Consider the following 17,894-nt stretch of genomic DNA (forward strand, 5'->3'; position numbering starts at 1 on the left):
TTTTGTCCCTAGACTTTGTAGGGACCCGGCAGATGAACCATGCCATGCTTATTTTGAGGGAACTGTCTATTTCTATGCGAAGGGAAATAAATTCCACGTTCAATCTAGCGGGGACAATGTGGTGGAAAGTCTTCGGGGGTATTTCCGCAAGGGTGGATCAGAACATTAAGTTCGTTGGTGGTTCTCCAGCTTATTCCCGACGGAAGAAGCGGCACCTTTGATAGTTGGGGGCCAAAATTCGAGTCGCACGCCAACTTCTCACGGCAGTGATGGGTGCACGTGCCGTAGTCCCAGATGGCTTAAGCCTTCCCGGTGTTTCCTCCCGGGGCTAACTTTCACTTGTTGCCAATCTTTCCCCCCTAACCCTTTTCAAGCAACGATGGACAATGTCGTCGGAAATTGGACTATGCGCTAAGTGAACGGCCTTCTCATAGTGCTTATCTGGACCCAATGGAGATTCCTGGCTGTTACTCGTGTAAAAAGCGCCCCAGTTCTTTCTGTAAGTAGTACCTTCCTGAGACAGAAGCATGCCAGTCAGTTCATTGACGCTTAACCTGTTTTGTGATGCTCTTGAAATGGAAACACCTGTTGACTAAAACTTATATGTACCCCCTACTATTCGCAGGACACAAATGCACTTCAATTATATCCCTTGTTTACTCCTGATTCAATCGTAAGCGCCATGTCATCAATTGACACCTCTTCAATTGAAGGAATCCGTCAGCAGTACGACTACATTGTCGTCGGTGGTGGCACGTCTGGTTTGGTAGTCGCCAGTCGCTTGACTGAGAACCCCGCAATCAGTGTCCTGGTTCTCGAAGCTGGAGCCAACCGTCTCAATGATCCTAGAATCGCAGCTCCTGGCCTTGCGGCGACTACTTACTTCGACCCTGACTTTGATTGGTGTATTACCAGTCCCCCTCAGGTACAGATTCCTTTTTTTTTTTGCTTCCAGAGAGGCCGCAATTTCATGGTGTGTTTCAAGTGAACTGACTGTTGTGCGTATATAGGAACATTTAAATGGACGATGCCTCGCCGAGCCTCGTGGACGAACACTGGGGGGTTCCTCAGCCATCAACCTTGGGATGGTGATCTACCCCAGCCGAGCTGATCTCAACTCGTGGGAGGCATTGGGAAACGAGGGGTGGAACTGGGAATCGCTTTCCCCTTATCTCAAAAAGTCCCAGACTTTCACTCCACCTTCCCCCCAAACCAACGAGGAATTGTCTCTGCAGTATATCAATCAGACTGTCCAGGGAACCTCTGGTCCACTCCAGGTCTCATTTGGTGATGGTCCATTCCCACCTTTCTTGGGCGCTTGGCCCAAGGTTTTTGAGAACCTCAACTTACCGATCACGGGCGATCCGATGTCTGGTGTCTCGAAAGGGGCCTTTTGTGGCCCAGCGAGTATCCACCCCACCTCCAGAACGCGCAGCCATGCTGGTGTGACATACTACAACGAGGAAGTGGCCAAGCGATCAAATCTGCGAGTCATTACAGAAGCTATGGTAGAAAACATTCTTCTTGAAAATACGGGTGACAAGGGTGTCGTTGCCACGGGAGTTCGTTTCATTGGCAAGGATGGCGTCCAACAAATAGTCACAGCGAGGAAGGAGGTCATTCTAGCCGCAGGCGCAATCAAAACACCTCACTTGCTAGAACTGTCCGGTATTGGGAATGGCTCTCTCCTTCGGTCTCATAGCATCGAGCCGGTAGTGGAGAACGAGAACGTTGGAGAGAATCTCCAAGAACATGGGTTTGTTCCATTCAGCTGGGAGGCCGCAGATGGACAGCCTACCGGCGAGGCACTGCGAGCTCCGGAAGTCGCAGTTGCTGTGATGTCAGCCTGGAAAGAATCAGGAGCAGGTCCACTTGGCATCTGCCCTCTGACTTCTGCGTACACGAGGCTCTCGGACCAGGAAAACAGCGAACTGAAGTCCATCATTGATCAGCATTTGCAGAAAAAGGAGACTTCGCCTCGCCTAGCTGCACAGTACGAAGTGCTTCGTCACGTCCTCGAAGACGAAGATGAACCTACAGGTCAATATACGCTGGCACCATTCCAGCTCTTGCCAGAGAAAGGCCCAAGCCCTAAGGGAATCTTTGGAATGCTCGAACCCGAGAATTATTTGAGCATCGTTGCGATCCTGAATCGACCTTTCTCACGCGGTAGTGTTCATCTAAACTCCCCTGATACCATGGCAAATCCGACTTTTGATCCGCGCTTCTTCTCTCATCCCCTCGATCTAGAGCTTCACGCACGCCATGTTCGCTGGCTGGAGAAGTTTGCATGGACAGAGCCAATGGCCTCACTTCTCAAGGCAGGTGGCCGCCGCTTACAAAACTCTTCACCTGACATTACTCTCGAACAAGCCCGGGAACTGGCCCGCGAACGTATAGTTGCTCATTACCATGTATGTGGGACTGCTGCGATGATGCCCCGCGAGACTGGCGGTGTTGTTGATTCCCGCCTGAGGGTATATGGCACGCGCAACCTGCGGATAGTGGATGCCAGTATTTTCCCTTTGATTCCACGTGGAAACATCCAAGCCACAGTATTTGCTGTTGCAGAAAAGGCCGCAGACATCATTGCGATGGAGCATTGAGCATTTTAGCTCAACCTAAAATGTTTGTATCAAGAAAAACTGGAAAGAACTAGCTTGAGTAATACTTTTCATCCGCGGCCAAGCTTGGAGATGATTGATGAGGGTATTCCATCGAGCGATGAGTCTCCTCATCACGTCAATTGATCCCATGTCTACCTTTAGAATGGACATACCAGAGAAAGTGGAATAAAAGCAGTCATCAGATACATTGGTGTCATACAACTCTACAAATCACAAACAGACTTTGAATCCATGAGACCTTGAAATCTTGATATGGAAGCTTTGTTGAACCTTGGAACCTTGCAATGATTTCAAGGTTTGCATAATCAACCTAATGCCAATGAAAGTTCTCGCTCAGCTGCCCCCGCTGAATCTCGTGTAACATCTATTTACCTAAGTTATAAGTCAAGTAGACATACATACCTCTGATTCTCCTTCTACCCACTTGTCTCCTTCTATTTGTTCTGGTGAAATTATTGTTCAACTTTCAAAACAATCAATCAGTCCAATCGGAGAGACCCGTGAGCCTCAGCTTTGTCCAGCGCATCAGCAATGCGCGATCCCTCACCCTCAAAGAGAATTCCGTCATAGGTCATCGCGCCAATAACACAGCCAAGAATTGGGGCGAAAAGGGGAACAACGAAATAGTAATTGGCCGCCGTGAACACTTCCGAGCCGTAAATAATAGCAGAGAAAATCCTCGGACCAAAATCTCTCGCAGGATTAAGAGCCTAAAACGAGTTTGTTAGTATAACTAACATCATGACGTGTGGTTCTAGTGAACATACGTAGCCAGTCTGCCAACCCAATGCCGCACCGATCATAAGCAGGAGCAGAAAGAGCGAGAGATGCGGAGAAGAGAAGCGCTGGGTATTTGCTGGATCCGAAATACTGAGACAGCCAAACATCAACACAGCTGAGCCCAGCACCTCAGAGAAAACCGCCTCCCAATTCGACGCGAATACCGCAGCTGGGTAAGTCGAGAAGATGCCTGCTGAGTGGTGACCGGTGGGACTCAGGATCGATCCGCCGGGAATGGTATACTCGGGATCCCAAGCATTGATAGCCGACCGATAGTTCACATACACCAAGGCAGCGCCGACAAATCCCCCGAGGAACTGCGCAAGCAGCTTGCCCGGAATGGTCTTCCACTGTCCCGCCGATGGCGCACGAGAGCCGTGCAGATAGTCACGGCCGGGTTGATGGTCGGACTGGGATCAGCCAAGTAGCTGGAGAGGCAGACCGCAGCTGCCCAGGCGATGTTGATGGACAACCAGGTGCCGTACTGGTAGTCGGACAACAGGCATTGGGCGACAACTCCATCCCCAATCACAATGAGCAGGGCTGTCCCAAGGAACTCAGCCAGATATGGCTTCAAGGCCCGCCGAGGTATCATTTTTAAGAAATGGGAATTGGTATTTCATTCCTATCTTCGCTGAAAATGCCAGCGTGTTTATTTAAATCGGAGCTATGACATCACCTGGCTCGGAACTGCCTAGCTCGGTAATGCGGGATGCCGATACCTTCTTCGACTAGGAATCGGGCCGCGCAAGCACCTGGACCCCGCTCGCTTGGAGTGCACTGCAGTAAATGCGGTCTTTATCGTTCCGGTGGATCGCAAATAGTTATCGCTCGTGGAATTCGAATTATGCTGTTCAACTATTTACTAGAGACTGGAAACTTTTTTTTTTTCGAGTAGGGTCGGGTAGTCTGAAGTAAGCCTAAGCCAGTTTGGGTGAATTAAGCTAAAAGGAATCAAAAACAAAAACATACAACAGCAGGGATTCGCTGGTGGTCACCCACCCAACTACTAACCTGCCGGCGTGTGGCTTAAGTACGGCTGAGCGGACGGGAAGCCCTGTTCTCCACACCCTATGGTCGTATGTGGTTGAATCGACTTCGTTAAACAATACACCCTTTGATATGAGAAGGGCACAAAACGTTTATGCAGAGAAAGGTGAAACGGTTTGAAATGCCGAGTGAGGACCGAGTGCTTAAGTTTGCGTTGAGAGCCTCTTCAACTATGGCGCTTTGGGGATGTCCGAGCTCAATATGCCAGCTGCGCTACTGGCCACACTGCGTAACATCGTTCAAACAAATGAGCCACGTGTGGCGATCCGTTAAAGTCTCGAAACTCGGAAAAAGCACCGTATGAGCCTATTTTCGAAATTGTGTTGTTTTTGCGCAGCCAAAGGATGGCCATAGCAAATGTTTCCTGGGGTTATCTGCACGCTGTGGAAGATTCAGCCGTAAACAATCCTAATCGACAGAAAGACCAGTAGAGTTTCCAGACTTTGGCGGAAAGACACATGAAGTGCTGACTTATACAGGGGAATAAAAAACTGCATTGGCCTTAGTTGAAGGAGATGGGAAGAGTTTGATACCGCCACTGTGCAATACCATATGCCGGACGAGAGAATCTGCTTCTGCTTGAGGTGGAAACTGGAGTGGAATTTGGAACTGGTGTAAGCGTAAAGGCCGGGGGGTATACCAGACTCAATGACACCCAGCAAGAACTAGTTAGACAAAGCACGCTGGTATTATCAGCACGATGCACCCTGGATCAGACAAAAAGCTGCCCAGACCTTAGCCGTGGAAACGTATTGAGAATACATCGGTTGCTATTCATATAGCTTTACCGTCGCTTGTAACTGTCTGGTCTCGACACCCTCTCCGATTGCAAGTGACTTTGTCATGGAGGAAAAGTGAGCTTCCAGAGTGGCAAGCGAAGAGAAAGCCACATTCGAAAAAAATTGTCATATTTGGTACTACAATCCTATCAAATTGAGATCGTCCAGCCCAAAGATGCCGGCATTCCGGAAAATAGCTCTGTCGTAATGTTGCAGAGCGTAGTTAACGCACATCTACACGTAAAGACTGAGCTGCACCTTTAATTGTCACTCCTCGCCGCTTTTAGATCATCAAGTACAATTGAGCACGCCCCTGAGCAGCAACATCTTCTCGTTGAGCTCCACATGAGGGCGCAGTCACACAGCTCAATAGATGGCGCCACGCTGGCCTTGTCCATGTATGAACTCTTGGATCATACTTCGGCACAACAAATGCACGATAAGCCGGATGAGGTCATTGCAGTCTAATCGGCCTGGTCCAAAGGGAGCTCTAAGTAATCATGTCCACCCAGTAATATGAGAAGTAAAGAAGATATTTGCACTATTCTAGATTCCACTCTTCGCACTCTTGAATATGCATTACCAAATTCTGCTGTTCCGACAAGGTTTTGTGGCCTCGACTTAATTTGAAATTACTGTAAAAGTCACGAAAGATCTTTAACGATCTCTAGGCCCTTGCATTTTGTTGAGTGCAGCTGCTATCGTGGCATAAGCAATGACTGTTTGCAGGTATAAAGTGATGACGGTCGTCAATGACTGAGCTCCCACAAGACTTTCCTATGTGTTGCATAGAGAAGGCAGAAGAATCATCTCTGTCGTGCACTTCACATTCTCCTCGGGAAAGTCTCCCCAAAACTGTCGTCGACATCAGTGTCAGATGATCCAGTACGGTGCCTGCATAGCTATAAGGGGTCATAGGAAGCTCAACTCACCTGAGCAACATGCTGTCGGATACGATGCATGTTCCGACCCGGCTGGATCTGGCCGACTACTCCTGGACGGTCCGATTCGGTCCTCTTGGGCACAATCATGGGTCGTCCGACGAAGCACTCGAGCGTTAGTAGCGCAAATCCGAGGGCTTCTTTGGCGCCGATAGGAATCCCAATCTCAGAGATGGGAACAATGCGGGTGTTGGGCAAGCGCTGCTTCAGATAGTTGATGATGTTGGGATTAAACGATCCACCGCCGCCCATGTAGATCTCGTCTACGCCCCCAGGTGGACCCCAGCGTTCGTAGGCATCAGCCAGGGACTTAGCTGTGATGCGAGTAATGGTGGCAACACAATCCTCCGGTGTAGCTCCACCTGCAGTGTCACCTTCAGTCAGCCGAAAACCCCGTCTCGATTAGAGGAGTGAAACTTAACGGTTCAGCATCTCATCGCAGATATCTTCCGCCATCCGATCCCCGAACGTCTCTCGGCCTGTAGTCTTCGGTATATCATGCACGAAGTATGGCCCCTGGAGCACTTTATCCACAACAGACTGGTCGACTTTGCCCTTCTGGCCCATTGCACCGTCCTTGTCATATTCCTGTTCCCCGCTGGTGAAGTACCGCACGGCCGCATCGATGAAGACGTTGCCAGGTCCCGTATCGAAGTCGTAGCACTCTTCGACAGCACCTCGGGGTAAGATAGAAAAGTTTGCAATGCCGCCGATGTTCTGCACCGCGCGATTGAGCGTGGGGTGGCTCAGTAGGAGCGAATCGAGAGCCGCGAATAGTGGGCAGCCCTGCCGACCGAGAGCCATATCTGACACCCGGAAATTACCAAGCGAGGTCACGCCAGTGCTAGCGGCTATGATGGCAATTTCCGCCATGTCAAGATGCGCTCGGCTTTGGTTGCCTTCAAAGAGCTCCGGCAACGGTAAGTGCCAGATAGTCTGGCCCTGGCCACCGATCAAGTCGACGTCCGTGGCCAAGCTGAACTTGTTCTTCTGCGCAAACCAATTGACGGCGTCGCTTATGACTTCACCCAGCTGGATGTTGACGATGGCTAATTCCTCGGGCGTCGTAGTGTTCTCCTTGATGAGCCTCATGACTCTTGCCTTGAGTTTTTTAGGCATTGGGTATTCTCCATAGTGCAGAAGCTGCGTCTTTAGCGGCGTTGTTGGGCCATCCTGGGTGAAGTGAACATGAACGAGGTCGACTCCATCCATGGACGTCCCTGCATTGTGGCCAATGACCTTCAGAGATCTGTTGGAGATTCAGCCACATCATCACAACATTTTGAACGACGAAGTGTTCTTTGCACAAGAGATGTATCGAGTAGTGAAAGAGGTACTTACAGCGGGTTACCGTAAGACTGGTTTAAAGCGGAAGGCATCGTGTGGTCGAGCGTACTGGCAATGCGCAACTTGAGCTACAGGTCATGAAGCGAAAGATTCTGCTTCGAAGGAACAAATGGACACAATAATATATTTGGCATACTTATATATCTTGCTGGGAGAACCACGATAAAAATCCCGTTCTACCTCACCCTCAACAGCGGTACGGGCTCAGTTGCCTTCCGCAGACAGAGTCATGTCCCACTGCCATCTCCGCATTTCCCATTCCCATCTTGCGGGGTCCTTTGATTCTGAAAAACCCTTGGAAATTATCAAAGTCAATCTGGACAAGTGGAGAAAGCCCCGAACTGTGGACGTGCGGGGGGCCGAGCGTGCGGTGTTCACTACGAGGGTCGTCCCCGGAAGGCAGTCGACCCCGACACACTTAGGGACCGCAAGTTGCGCCCGAGTTTGGCTTCCCCACACCAAGGACGGCGATCTTCTCTCGGCGATGACTGCCTTCCGCGATATTCAACCCCATATAGTAGGTCCTTTGCGAGTCGTTGTCGCCGCCACTCTGGCTTGTTGGGCAAGGTCCTCGGAGCTAGGTGCCTTCCTGGGGCCATTGAAACTTCAATCCCCAGACCTTGGCATGCGATTGACTACGCCCGTCAAATGCTGTGCTCAAAACCTATATATTCAAGTCAAAGGTCGGGAGTCTCTAGTTGCTGCTACAGGGAATGTCTTAGATCTTAATCAATCGCATTTACCTCGAAACAAGACCAAAAAGACAAGTCCCGGACCACGTTCGCGCTCTACTTCGCGAAAATGGCTGTTTTCCCATTGACCAAATACACAACCCACATGGGTGCGTCAGGTCTGAAGCTCAACTTCCTCGTTGCCGGTATTGCAGCATGTGCATTTTGGTTGTTTGGCTACGACATGAGCATCATGGTACACTACCTTTCTTCAGCTTTCTCCCCATGGCACACTCGGTCTAAGAACAAATACAGGGTGGTCTCATTACCGAAAAACCCTTCTTGGAAGTTTTTCCTGAGATGAAAAACGCCAATGTCCAGGGCATCGTCATCGCCTCCTTTGAACTTGGTGCCCTTGTCGGTGCCCTCGCCTGCTTGGACCTTGGCGACCGCCTCGGTCGTCGTCTGACGGTTTGGTTCGGCATGCTCTTTATGCTGCTCGGCGGGACATTACAGACCAGTGCCTGGGTAATCTCTCAGCTGGTATTGGGTCGTGTGATCAGCGGCATCGGGCTCGGCTTGCAGGTTGCCACCGTACCGTCATGGCAGTCTGAGTGTGCGAAAGCGCATAGCCGTGGGCGTTGGGGTAAGCAATACTACTCCGTCCCAGTCGTATTCCAAAGCCGGATCGCTGACTTGATCTAGTCATGATTGAGGGCGGCTTACAGACTTTTGGCGTTGCTTGTGGCCAGCTCGTTGGTTATGGCTTCTTTTTTGTAAAGGGTCAAGCACAATGGCGCACACCCTTGGGAATTCAGCTCGTCCCAGCCTTGATCGTCTTCATATTCATCAATTTTCTTCCTGAGTCGCCCCGATGGCTGATCAAACACGGCCTGGTTGAGGAGGTATGTCTCGTGCTCTGCTTGCCATACCCACGTCCCTCTGGATGGTGGAGACCCGTCGCTGACTATGTAATGTCTCTGTAGGGCACATACAACCTGTCAAAGCTTCGCGGCTTGCCTGTCAGCCACCCCGAACTTGTGTATGAACGTGAGGCAATCATCGCCTCGTTTGAGGCGCAGGTTGAAATGGCTCCGTTCTCTTACCGAGAAATGCTGGAAATGGGCAAGACCAAGACTTTCCACCGTGTCGCCATTGGAGTCTTCATGCAATCAGCGCAGCAAATATCAGGTGTTAATTTAGTCTCGACGTACGCCAATAAGATACTGCAGGAGTCGTTCGGCCTCGGCGCCAGCACATCGCACCTCATCGCTGCCATGGGTGGTTTGGAGTATGCTCTGTGCTCGATTCTATCCGTGCTGCTCATCGAGGGTCTCGGGCGCCGTCGGGCCTTCTTGTGGACTACTGTTGGCATGTCCTGCTGCTTTGCCATCATTGCTGGGCTGCAAAGCACAGACTCGCGCACCTGCCAATTGGTTGCTGTTGGGTTTTTGTTCCTTTTCAACACCTTTTTTGGTCTCGCCTGGGTCGGAGGACCGTTTTTGTACAGTGCCGAGATTGCACCCCTGCGATGCCGCGCCCAGGCTAATGCCATGGCGAGCGCCGGCAACTGGCTGTTCTGCTTTGTGGTGGTCATGATCATCCCACCTGCTTTCCAGAATATTGGATGGAAGACGGTATGCCGGTTTCTTCCTGTATTGTGGTCTGTGGCTAACCTGACGGCTTTCTAGTACATCATTTTTGCCATCCTAAACGCCAGCTTCGTACCTATCATCTACTTCTTCCTGGTTGAAACTAGAAAAAGAAGTCTCGAGGAGCTTGTGAGTACCATCCAAAAATCCTAGTGAAGATTGAACTTTGCAGTCGATGAAGAGACCTATTCAGCTAATAACTTGGCTTCCAGGATGTCATCTTCGCTGCGGGCGGTGACCCGGTCAAGAAAGAAAAAACGATGCCGTACAATATCCCCATTGAGGAAGCCCGGAGAATTCTTGGTCTTTCTGAAGATCCCACTATCGCCGAAGTACTAGATCACGACATGAAGTCGTCGGACTGAGAGCATGTTCTCCTTGTTTCGGTCCAGTAGGGGCTGCTATGTCGTCATACGGGTTCCCAGTTTGCCAGACGGACCAGGAGACGCGGGTCGAAAAAACACAATTAAGGACCGAATCAACCGAGACGGTCTATATCAGGAAACGCTCCAACGGGCAAAAGCAAAAGCAGCCTCATAAATCGGAGCATGAGAAGAAGGGTGGCAGGTGTAGGTCATAGTAATCACCCACTCACTCTGCGTGGACTGGACACTTTGAAATTTTCAGAAGGGCGGATACCGAGAAGAGATAGAGCAAATGCTGCCAACTATGGATAAAAGTAGATTCATGACCGTATTTCATGATGAGGATACTAAATGCAAGGTATTGCTTACTGAAGCACTCATTCAAGAAGACATGCTCGGCATGCACCGAGCCACTAGCCGAGCAATGACATACACACGGCGAAACAAGAAAATGACGGTCATTTCATGTGCAAATAGAAATCCCATTCATATGAATTTCTTGATTGCGAAGATTGGAATAGTGCGGTGATTGGTAAGCCACTGTCACGGTTTCCAATTCAATTGAACCCGAACCCGAACCCCAATTGCTAACCCCAACTTTTTGCATGCCTTGAACTCGACCCCGCCTTTGGTCTTTCGCACGGGCCAAAGTATGAATGCTGGTCCATGCATTCGGTTCACTTCTGTCCCAGGTGGATTCAAGAAAGCACGCATGAATTCCGGGCAACTACCAGACTGATCTGTGCTCGTAATATCTAACACATGTATCCTGGCAGACCTACGCCACCAGCACTCTGCAATGGCGCCCTTTCGGGAAGCTTTCTCGAAACAAGTTCGAGGGCCTAGCTCGAGATCCAAGCTAGGTAGGCATTGAAATATGAGATATCGTTGTCTCTCATAACAAGAACGCTGACGTTTGACATCAAGCCTGTGAGCACTGCCGCAAGAGCCACGTCAAGTGCGATCAATCGCGGCCTTGTGCTTTATGCAAGCGACAAGGGATTGAGTGCACTCTTTGTCAAATGGTCACCTTCACTGCGCTCGAGTTCAAAGCACCCGCCAGGGGCTTGCTCGAGGACTTCATCTTCTCAAAACCAGTAGAAGGTCCAGGTTAGCAGTACCCACCGACGGTGGCTCTCACGGCGGGAACGAATCACTAATTCAACGCATTCGGAGAAATAGCGACCTTTGTGGACGAAACAAAAGAGGTCTCCGATCTATACCGGGTCGTAGAAGCGAGCGACGAGGCCTCGAGCGTCTTATCAGACCAGCAGCTGTCGCCACGGCCAGCGCTATCAGATCACACGGCCCCTGTCACCGATCCAACTGACGCTTTCTTTCTCTGGCGATACGTCGACTTCATCGGTCCGCGCTTCGACATGTTCGACGATGCACCGCGATACTTCTCGACAATCGTGCCGCAGCTCGCTTTGAATGATGAGCTTGTCTTACTAGCCTGTGTAGCCGTTGCAGCCCGCCAGTACTCTCTCGCCAACGAACAACATCACCAGAATCACGAACAGGCTTTGACATACTACAACGCGGCTATCAACCTGCTGTCCAAGCGGCTACAGAATAGTGGGCCAGATCCTGCGGTTTTTGCGAGCTGTCTGCTAGTAGCTCACTGCGAGATGGTTGAGAGTAAGGCCACGGATTGGGGCTTGCACCTCAAGGGAACCGGAGATCTTCTCAAGATACATGGTTGGCATGGCGCGAGTGGTGGTTTGGCACAGGCCGTATGTCTTGTTCTTAATGCTATGATCAATTTGACTAACTTGAATATTCATATACAGTCATTCTGGATCTACTGCAGGATGATCATTCTTGCATCTCTCTGTTCCGGCAAGCCGATAGCATTAAATCCCATGAAATGGATACCTGGAAGTGAATTCCCTGACCCAGGTACGTGGACGCTCGAACTATGGCAAAAAAAGGTCGTTTTTCTGCTCGGGATGGTCCACGATTTCTGGAGTCGCACCCCTGATGACACCGACGAGCATGCCGTGCAACTTCACACTGCTCGATGGAAGGAGCTCGAAGCTGAGCTGGTGCGCCACCAGAACCAAGCGCCAGCTGTATGCTCACCTCTCAGCATTCTACCTCCGAATGGAGAGGAAAATCCCTTCAGATCTGTGCGTTATCTGAACGGTCCCGTGTCCGCTGCGTGGCAAATGCTGCATACTGCCTTTCTCATTCTCACTATCTGCACGCCTTGCTTGCAGGAAAGTCGTCTCTCAGTGCTCTCCAGCCCCAATGTGACTTGCCAAGCACAGGCATACGCACGCCAGATTGTCGCGAACTCGCTGGCGAATCGATGCTCCATCGCATGGGCAAATGCAGTCCAACTCCTTACTATCGCGGGTCAGTGTCTTGTGATAGATGTAGAGCGGACAGCATGCGTCCGCATTCTACGAGAAATTCAGCAACAAACGGGCTGGAACACACGGGCCAGCGTCGACAGACTGGGCACAGCGTGGGAGAATAGTTGGAGATATGGGTCAACAGGTGGGCACTCGACAGTCAGACAGGTCGATCCTGGGAAGCTGCTTTATTATGTTTGGCTCGGCGAGGAGAGAAGCCCAAGCTAGATTATTATGGCGCAGATACGGCGTTCGACTTGAACTGTGTATTCGCGGAACATGAGAGACATCCAAGGAAAAGGCAGAAAGAAAAGCCATAAAACTATGGCGTATCTCATTACTGCTTGCGCGGTCGCCATGCGAAGAGAAAGAAAGTGAAACCTGAGAGGCGATGACACTGCGATAATGTAGGCTACTCCAATAGTCTGACATCTATGGTTTATTGTATTTGCCACCATCGGCAACCTGGGTAACATGTGCCCCATGCCCTTCTACTGAAATCGATTCGACGGATCTTGAAATTTCCACATCAAGCGAGTCGCTTTTTCTAAAGCACAGGTAAAATAGACATCCCGCTACGAAGCCCACAATTGCCAGAGATCCATACATCCAGACAATATACGGATCTTGAGATACTGGGCTTAGACCGATGCAGATTGCTGCCGCAATGCCGATCATGAGCCTGAAAAGTGCAGAGATGAAAGATCTCAGACTGATGTAAAATCTCGTCAGATTGGGAATCCTTTGGGCGACGATTGACTCACTTTTTCGGGGCTTGCGTGAAGGCAAGTTCCAAGCCTGTCACAATGACAAAAGCTTCGGAGATAGCCACAAGGATATACGCAGGAGCTTGAATTCAGACGTGTATTTCTGTTTGCAGGAGAGATATACATGTAATGCTGTAACACGCTGGCATAGGCCATGGAGATCGAGACTAGCAGGAATTCGGTGAAGGTATACGACAGACTGGACTGAAGTTGATTTTCAACTTGCGAAGGAATGGATAAAGGCCCACTGGAAGTACAAGCGTGAGTAGACATTTTGTCGATATTATCAGGTTGGGACTCACAGTCAAGAAGTGGAATAAAATTACACAAGGCGATCGGATCTAGGTTCTGCAGAAAGTCATTTGGCGTTCCGTGTAATGCTATTTGGCCAGCTTGTGAAATAAGATTGTTCCAAATCTGAACCCAACAAACGAAATAGAATGGAAGGAATAAAAAAATCTGTAATTATAAGCATGGCCTGTGGAAATACTGTGGAAATACTGAGGGTTGCCTTACCCCGCAGCTTCTGAGGCCTCGACGGACGTCTGAGACGTACTGATCCGTATAGCGCGGTGAAGAGGCAAATGGATACTTGCTCAAACAATCTGCAGCCTCCAGATCAGATGGCTTTGCGTTTTCGAAACTATGTTCCTCTCGAACAATATTCAAGACCTTGCATGCATCGATAATAGCGGACCCCTGTGGAGGAACCTTGACATATCGCTTCTGGTCGGATAAGAAGATGATAGCTGAGAGAAATTTTGCGCTACCGGCCATGAGCATGTGGGAAAATTGAATGGCTTCTTCCCAACTTACATCAATGGAAGCAAATATGCAAGCCAGAAAGACTTCTTCGCTTCCACATTGACTGTAATCAGACATTGACGACCCAGTAGAACCACATAAAAAGTCGCGGCACGGTTAATTCAGGATCGATAATCACCCGCTCGCCTGATTTGAGCGTCTTCAGAACCGGTTGTGCATTTTTGATATTGTTCAGCACACATGGGAGTCACGTTGGCCTTGATTCCACCTGTTCCCAAGCGAATAATGACCATTGCAGCAATCAAGCCACCGAAACTAGCATTACTCTGAAGTCCGGCTGGCGTTGCGGTGGCAATCAAGATGGTCAATCCAATAATGTTAATTCCTAGAGAGATTGTTATGGCTTTGAATTTGCGGACCTATTGATCTGGTTGTATAATCAACCAAAATGCTGCAAGCTGCTTCGTAAACATTTAGATTGTACCTGCAATAATTGCGCCGATGATGGTGGAGGCATAAGCCCAGAATTTAAAAAAGTTCCCGAGCGCGGAGGCGATTGCTTGCCCTTTGCCTAGCGCACCGGGAAGATATGACTCTGGATCATAGGGATTGCTAGATATTGAATACAAGTTGGACGAATTCCCTTTACGTAATTACTCATTGGTGAACGTCGACTCGACACAAGCGATGGAGTTTTGCATTGGACCACTGAGGCCAAAGTAAGTAAACCGTTCGCCAAGCTGGTAGGTGTTAGTGTACGAGATCGTCGTACGAGATCGTCTATTAATATGCAGTGGTGGGGGTCACTTACCTCGACAGTAAGGATCAGTAGTGCGATAGGTGGTAACTTGTCAGGGATACGTCGGAAACTAGTATGGTGACCAGTGACCAGCGAGAGTCTGGTCAACTGTGTACAGGTCTTCTGGATGTCCTCTCCGATTATCGGCTGCGACAGAATCCACAGAGGCGGAACAATATGTGTATAAAAATGGCGTGGTTTGTCAACAAGGTAAGTAAACTATTATTGTCCTTTACCGCACTGTGAATCATCAGAGGGGCGGCGTCCTAATCTAATCAACGCTTTGGTCAGGGGAATCTTGGACATTGGGAGCGACTTGAGGATGCATGCCCCGCACTGTCCCCGCAGATAAGAAGAGCCCAATCCGATGCTTGTCGGTGGGCCCATTGTCAGGTACATACAGTGGTCGCGGTAGAAGCGAAGGAAATCTCACGCTTATTTATAGGTCGCAGGAAAGATGGAAGTAAACGTTTACAGGCAGAGAGCCTTCTATAGTAAAAGAAGTTATAATTTGCCTTCATCACAATCATGGCTCATGACCACGGATTTGATTTGGTGGGCACTTCTAAGATTTGAAATTAACAATCTAAATGAGTATGACAACGACAAATCCTTGGTGAAGAGAGTGGGTGACGGGGGCCAACTCTCTGACCCGCATGCAAAGATTTATGGCGGTGATGAAGATAGTCTGAGAATCAAGAACCAATGGAACCTCACTTATCTTTGGACAAGTAGCCTACGGTGTTTAACTGATATCATTGGCCAAAGATGAAGAGATGAGCCATCCTTCTTCATTCAACATCCTGTGAATTGCAAAATAACTTCACCTATAGGCCTTATTGGAAAGTGACGATGAGGGAGACACGGTTAAGTTGAGTCCATAAAGTTCCGTAGCTTACGAAAGCGTTTCTCGAAAGTCCTATAGCTTCGTCGGGCTAGCGGGATGAGGATACGGCCGCCAAGATGGAGCTTATTCTCGTTCCTTGGCATATAAGAATTGAAACAAAGGCGAAACACCTGCTTCGTTCAAAGCCCTGAGAGCAATTTCTAGTCAACCCAAGGGCTATTTAATGACTATTGCACAGACTGTTGGTTTTGAAAGTTCTCATAATTGATTACATGAAGAACCAATAGTACTAATTGGGACGTCACTGGCTGTATTTGCTGGCTCTGGGGCTTGAGCCGATGCTGCAGTTGAATCAAGTACATATCGGGTTCCAATCAAGTGATTGAAAATTCGTTTTTGATTTCCTTTTACCAATAATTAATAATAGCCCTGATTATCATTTTGAGGTTCCACTTGATATGGGGCCATGGATTAGGGACCGTCAAAGGCTGGGTTACAATCATTCCGGATTTTCTGAAGGAATATTACTCTCGAGACGATGCCAAGAAGTTATAGTAACTGAATTTAGACAAGAACTAAATGAAATCGGTATTGTCACAATGGCTAATAAACCCCGAAATTGTTCAAAGGTGGTGGATAGCTGAAAAAAGATGTACGAATTCGCAGAGAGTTGTAGTTCTAGGCGGAGTTGGCGCTGGATTACATTAGGCGGAGCTAGCTTAAGTAGGCAACTCCATTTAGGCCGATTCGTATAAGCCAAGCTGTCAGCCCCCCTCAATTTGGCATGGCAATTTCATCCCCGGTTGATCAGTCTTGCTGCGCTTGAGATGAAGCTTTCGTCACTCGTCGCAGAGGTCCAATTGACGCTTCCGCTGACATTCCACCCAGCATCCCGCAATACCGCTTCGCTGCTCTCTGCGCAATATGGCACGACCTTTAACGTCGACGTGAATGTCGGCAATCAGACATTCAAGCTTCTTGTGGACACCGGCAGCAGTGACACATATGTGGTCAGGAATGGCTTCGCCTGCATCAACGAGACGACCAATCTCGAGATCGCGGAAGCAGACTGTGGGTACGCTCCCCAGACGTACAACCCGTCGAGCACCTACCGTGTTATCCCCGATCAGACGTTTGGCGTGAAGTATGGCAATGGCATTGCCTGCGGGGCCATGGCGTACGAGGATGTCTCTTTAGCTGGCATCACTGTTCCCGCGCAAGCCGTTGGAATCGCCGACCACAGCACTCCGATGGGCGACGGTATCAACAGCGGCGTCTTGGGCCTCGCTTACCCCTCCATCACCTCCGCGCACCCATGGAACCATACGGACAACTCGACATTCTGGTTCGATCGGAAAGTTTACAGCCCCCTTTTCAACACCATGTACGAGCGAGGGCTCGTCGCAGAGCCCTTCTTCAGTATTGCCCTCGCGCACACGCCGCGCAACATCTCCACCCTAACCTTCGGTGGCTACCTCACCCTAGGCGATCTTCCTCCAGTGGCCTATGACTCAAAATTCTCCACGGTTCCGGTGGAGATTCTCGACACCATTCCGCCCATGTTTACCTCTGGCAAACGTACCCGATCCTATTGGGCTATTCTCGTGTCTGGCGTGACATTTGGATCGAAACCCCGGGGAGATCACACCTCAACCGCGGAGACTATGAACACGTACGATGTGGCATTCCAGGCCTTCACAGATACCGGTAACGAGTTCAGTTATCTGCCAGCTGCAGTTGTAGATCCCATTAACGCCTTGTTCGACCCGCCAGCCATCTATAACCATGCCTTGGGAGTGTCCGTTGTCGACTGTGATGCGCAAGCCCCTATTTTTGGGGTCAATATTGGGGGCCAGACGTTCTACCATGATGGACAGGATCTCATCTATCAAACTGGCGATGGGTATTGTGTGTCAAGCTTAGTGGCATCAGAGACTGTGGCGTATGAGGACATTGTGTTGAATATCCTAGGCGTGCCATTCTTGAAAAACGTCGTGTCGGTACATGATTTCGGGAGAAATGAGATGCGATTTGCGCAGAGGCTAGATTAGGGTTTGCGTCTCGTGGGAAAAAAAAGATTCTACATAGAGGTAGGTGTCTTCCACCTGCGTAAAATCCCAATTCATGATTTTCTCTTTGGTATT

General features: G+C 49.6%; 7 protein-coding genes across 7 annotated transcripts; 4 read left to right on the forward strand and 3 right to left on the reverse strand.

The window, feature by feature from the left end:
* Nucleotides 1-682: 682 nt before the first annotated feature.
* Nucleotides 683-2,606, forward strand: N7477_004851 (GMC family oxidoreductase; the record flags this gene model as incomplete). Its single annotated transcript, XM_056966514.1, has 2 exons — nt 683-925; nt 1,011-2,606. 2 exons carry the CDS (start codon nt 683-685, stop codon nt 2,604-2,606), a joined length of 1,839 nt encoding a protein of 612 aa, XP_056823295.1.
* Nucleotides 2,607-3,106: 500 nt separating this feature from the next.
* Nucleotides 3,107-4,002, reverse strand: N7477_004852 (uncharacterized protein; the record flags this gene model as incomplete). Its single annotated transcript, XM_056966515.1, has 3 exons — nt 3,107-3,337; nt 3,395-3,724; nt 3,778-4,002. 3 exons carry the CDS (start codon nt 4,000-4,002, stop codon nt 3,107-3,109), a joined length of 786 nt encoding a protein of 261 aa, XP_056823296.1.
* A 2,157-nt stretch (nt 4,003-6,159) lies between these two features.
* N7477_004853 (uncharacterized protein) lies at nt 6,160-7,556 on the reverse strand (the record flags this gene model as incomplete). Its single annotated transcript, XM_056966516.1, has 3 exons — nt 6,160-6,539; nt 6,600-7,426; nt 7,519-7,556. 3 exons carry the CDS (start codon nt 7,554-7,556, stop codon nt 6,160-6,162), a joined length of 1,245 nt encoding a protein of 414 aa, XP_056823297.1.
* An 805-nt stretch (nt 7,557-8,361) lies between these two features.
* Nucleotides 8,362-10,212, forward strand: N7477_004854 (putative MFS monosaccharide transporter; the record flags this gene model as incomplete). Its single annotated transcript, XM_056966517.1, has 6 exons — nt 8,362-8,451; nt 8,511-8,841; nt 8,901-9,100; nt 9,182-9,832; nt 9,887-9,976; nt 10,060-10,212. The coding sequence occupies 6 exons, from the start codon at nt 8,362-8,364 to the stop codon at nt 10,210-10,212; spliced, it is 1,515 nt and encodes a 504-aa protein (XP_056823298.1).
* Nucleotides 10,213-11,234: 1,022 nt separating this feature from the next.
* N7477_004855 (uncharacterized protein) lies at nt 11,235-12,800 on the forward strand (the record flags this gene model as incomplete). The annotated part of the gene is made up of 3 exons (XM_056966518.1): nt 11,235-11,322; nt 11,395-11,948; nt 12,006-12,800. 3 exons carry the CDS (start codon nt 11,235-11,237, stop codon nt 12,798-12,800), a joined length of 1,437 nt encoding a protein of 478 aa, XP_056823299.1.
* A 204-nt stretch (nt 12,801-13,004) lies between these two features.
* Nucleotides 13,005-14,221, reverse strand: N7477_004856 (uncharacterized protein; the record flags this gene model as incomplete). Its single annotated transcript, XM_056966519.1, is given in 4 exon segments — nt 13,005-13,284; nt 13,337-13,421; nt 13,435-13,798; nt 13,856-14,221. 4 exon segments carry the CDS (start codon nt 14,219-14,221, stop codon nt 13,005-13,007), a joined length of 1,095 nt encoding a protein of 364 aa, XP_056823300.1.
* A 2,356-nt stretch (nt 14,222-16,577) lies between these two features.
* Nucleotides 16,578-17,801, forward strand: N7477_004857 (pepsin-like aspartic protease; the record flags this gene model as incomplete). The annotated part of the gene is made up of 1 exon (XM_056966520.1): nt 16,578-17,801. One exon carries the CDS (start codon nt 16,578-16,580, stop codon nt 17,799-17,801), a length of 1,224 nt encoding a protein of 407 aa, XP_056823301.1.
* Nucleotides 17,802-17,894: the final 93 nt, after the last annotated feature.

This window comes from Penicillium maclennaniae, assembly GCF_028827695.1.
Source record: "Penicillium maclennaniae strain IBT 15551 chromosome Unknown utg000004l:1.0-3007600.0:1.0-3009580.0, whole genome shotgun sequence".
Taxonomy (NCBI): Eukaryota; Fungi; Ascomycota; class Eurotiomycetes; order Eurotiales; family Aspergillaceae; genus Penicillium; species Penicillium maclennaniae.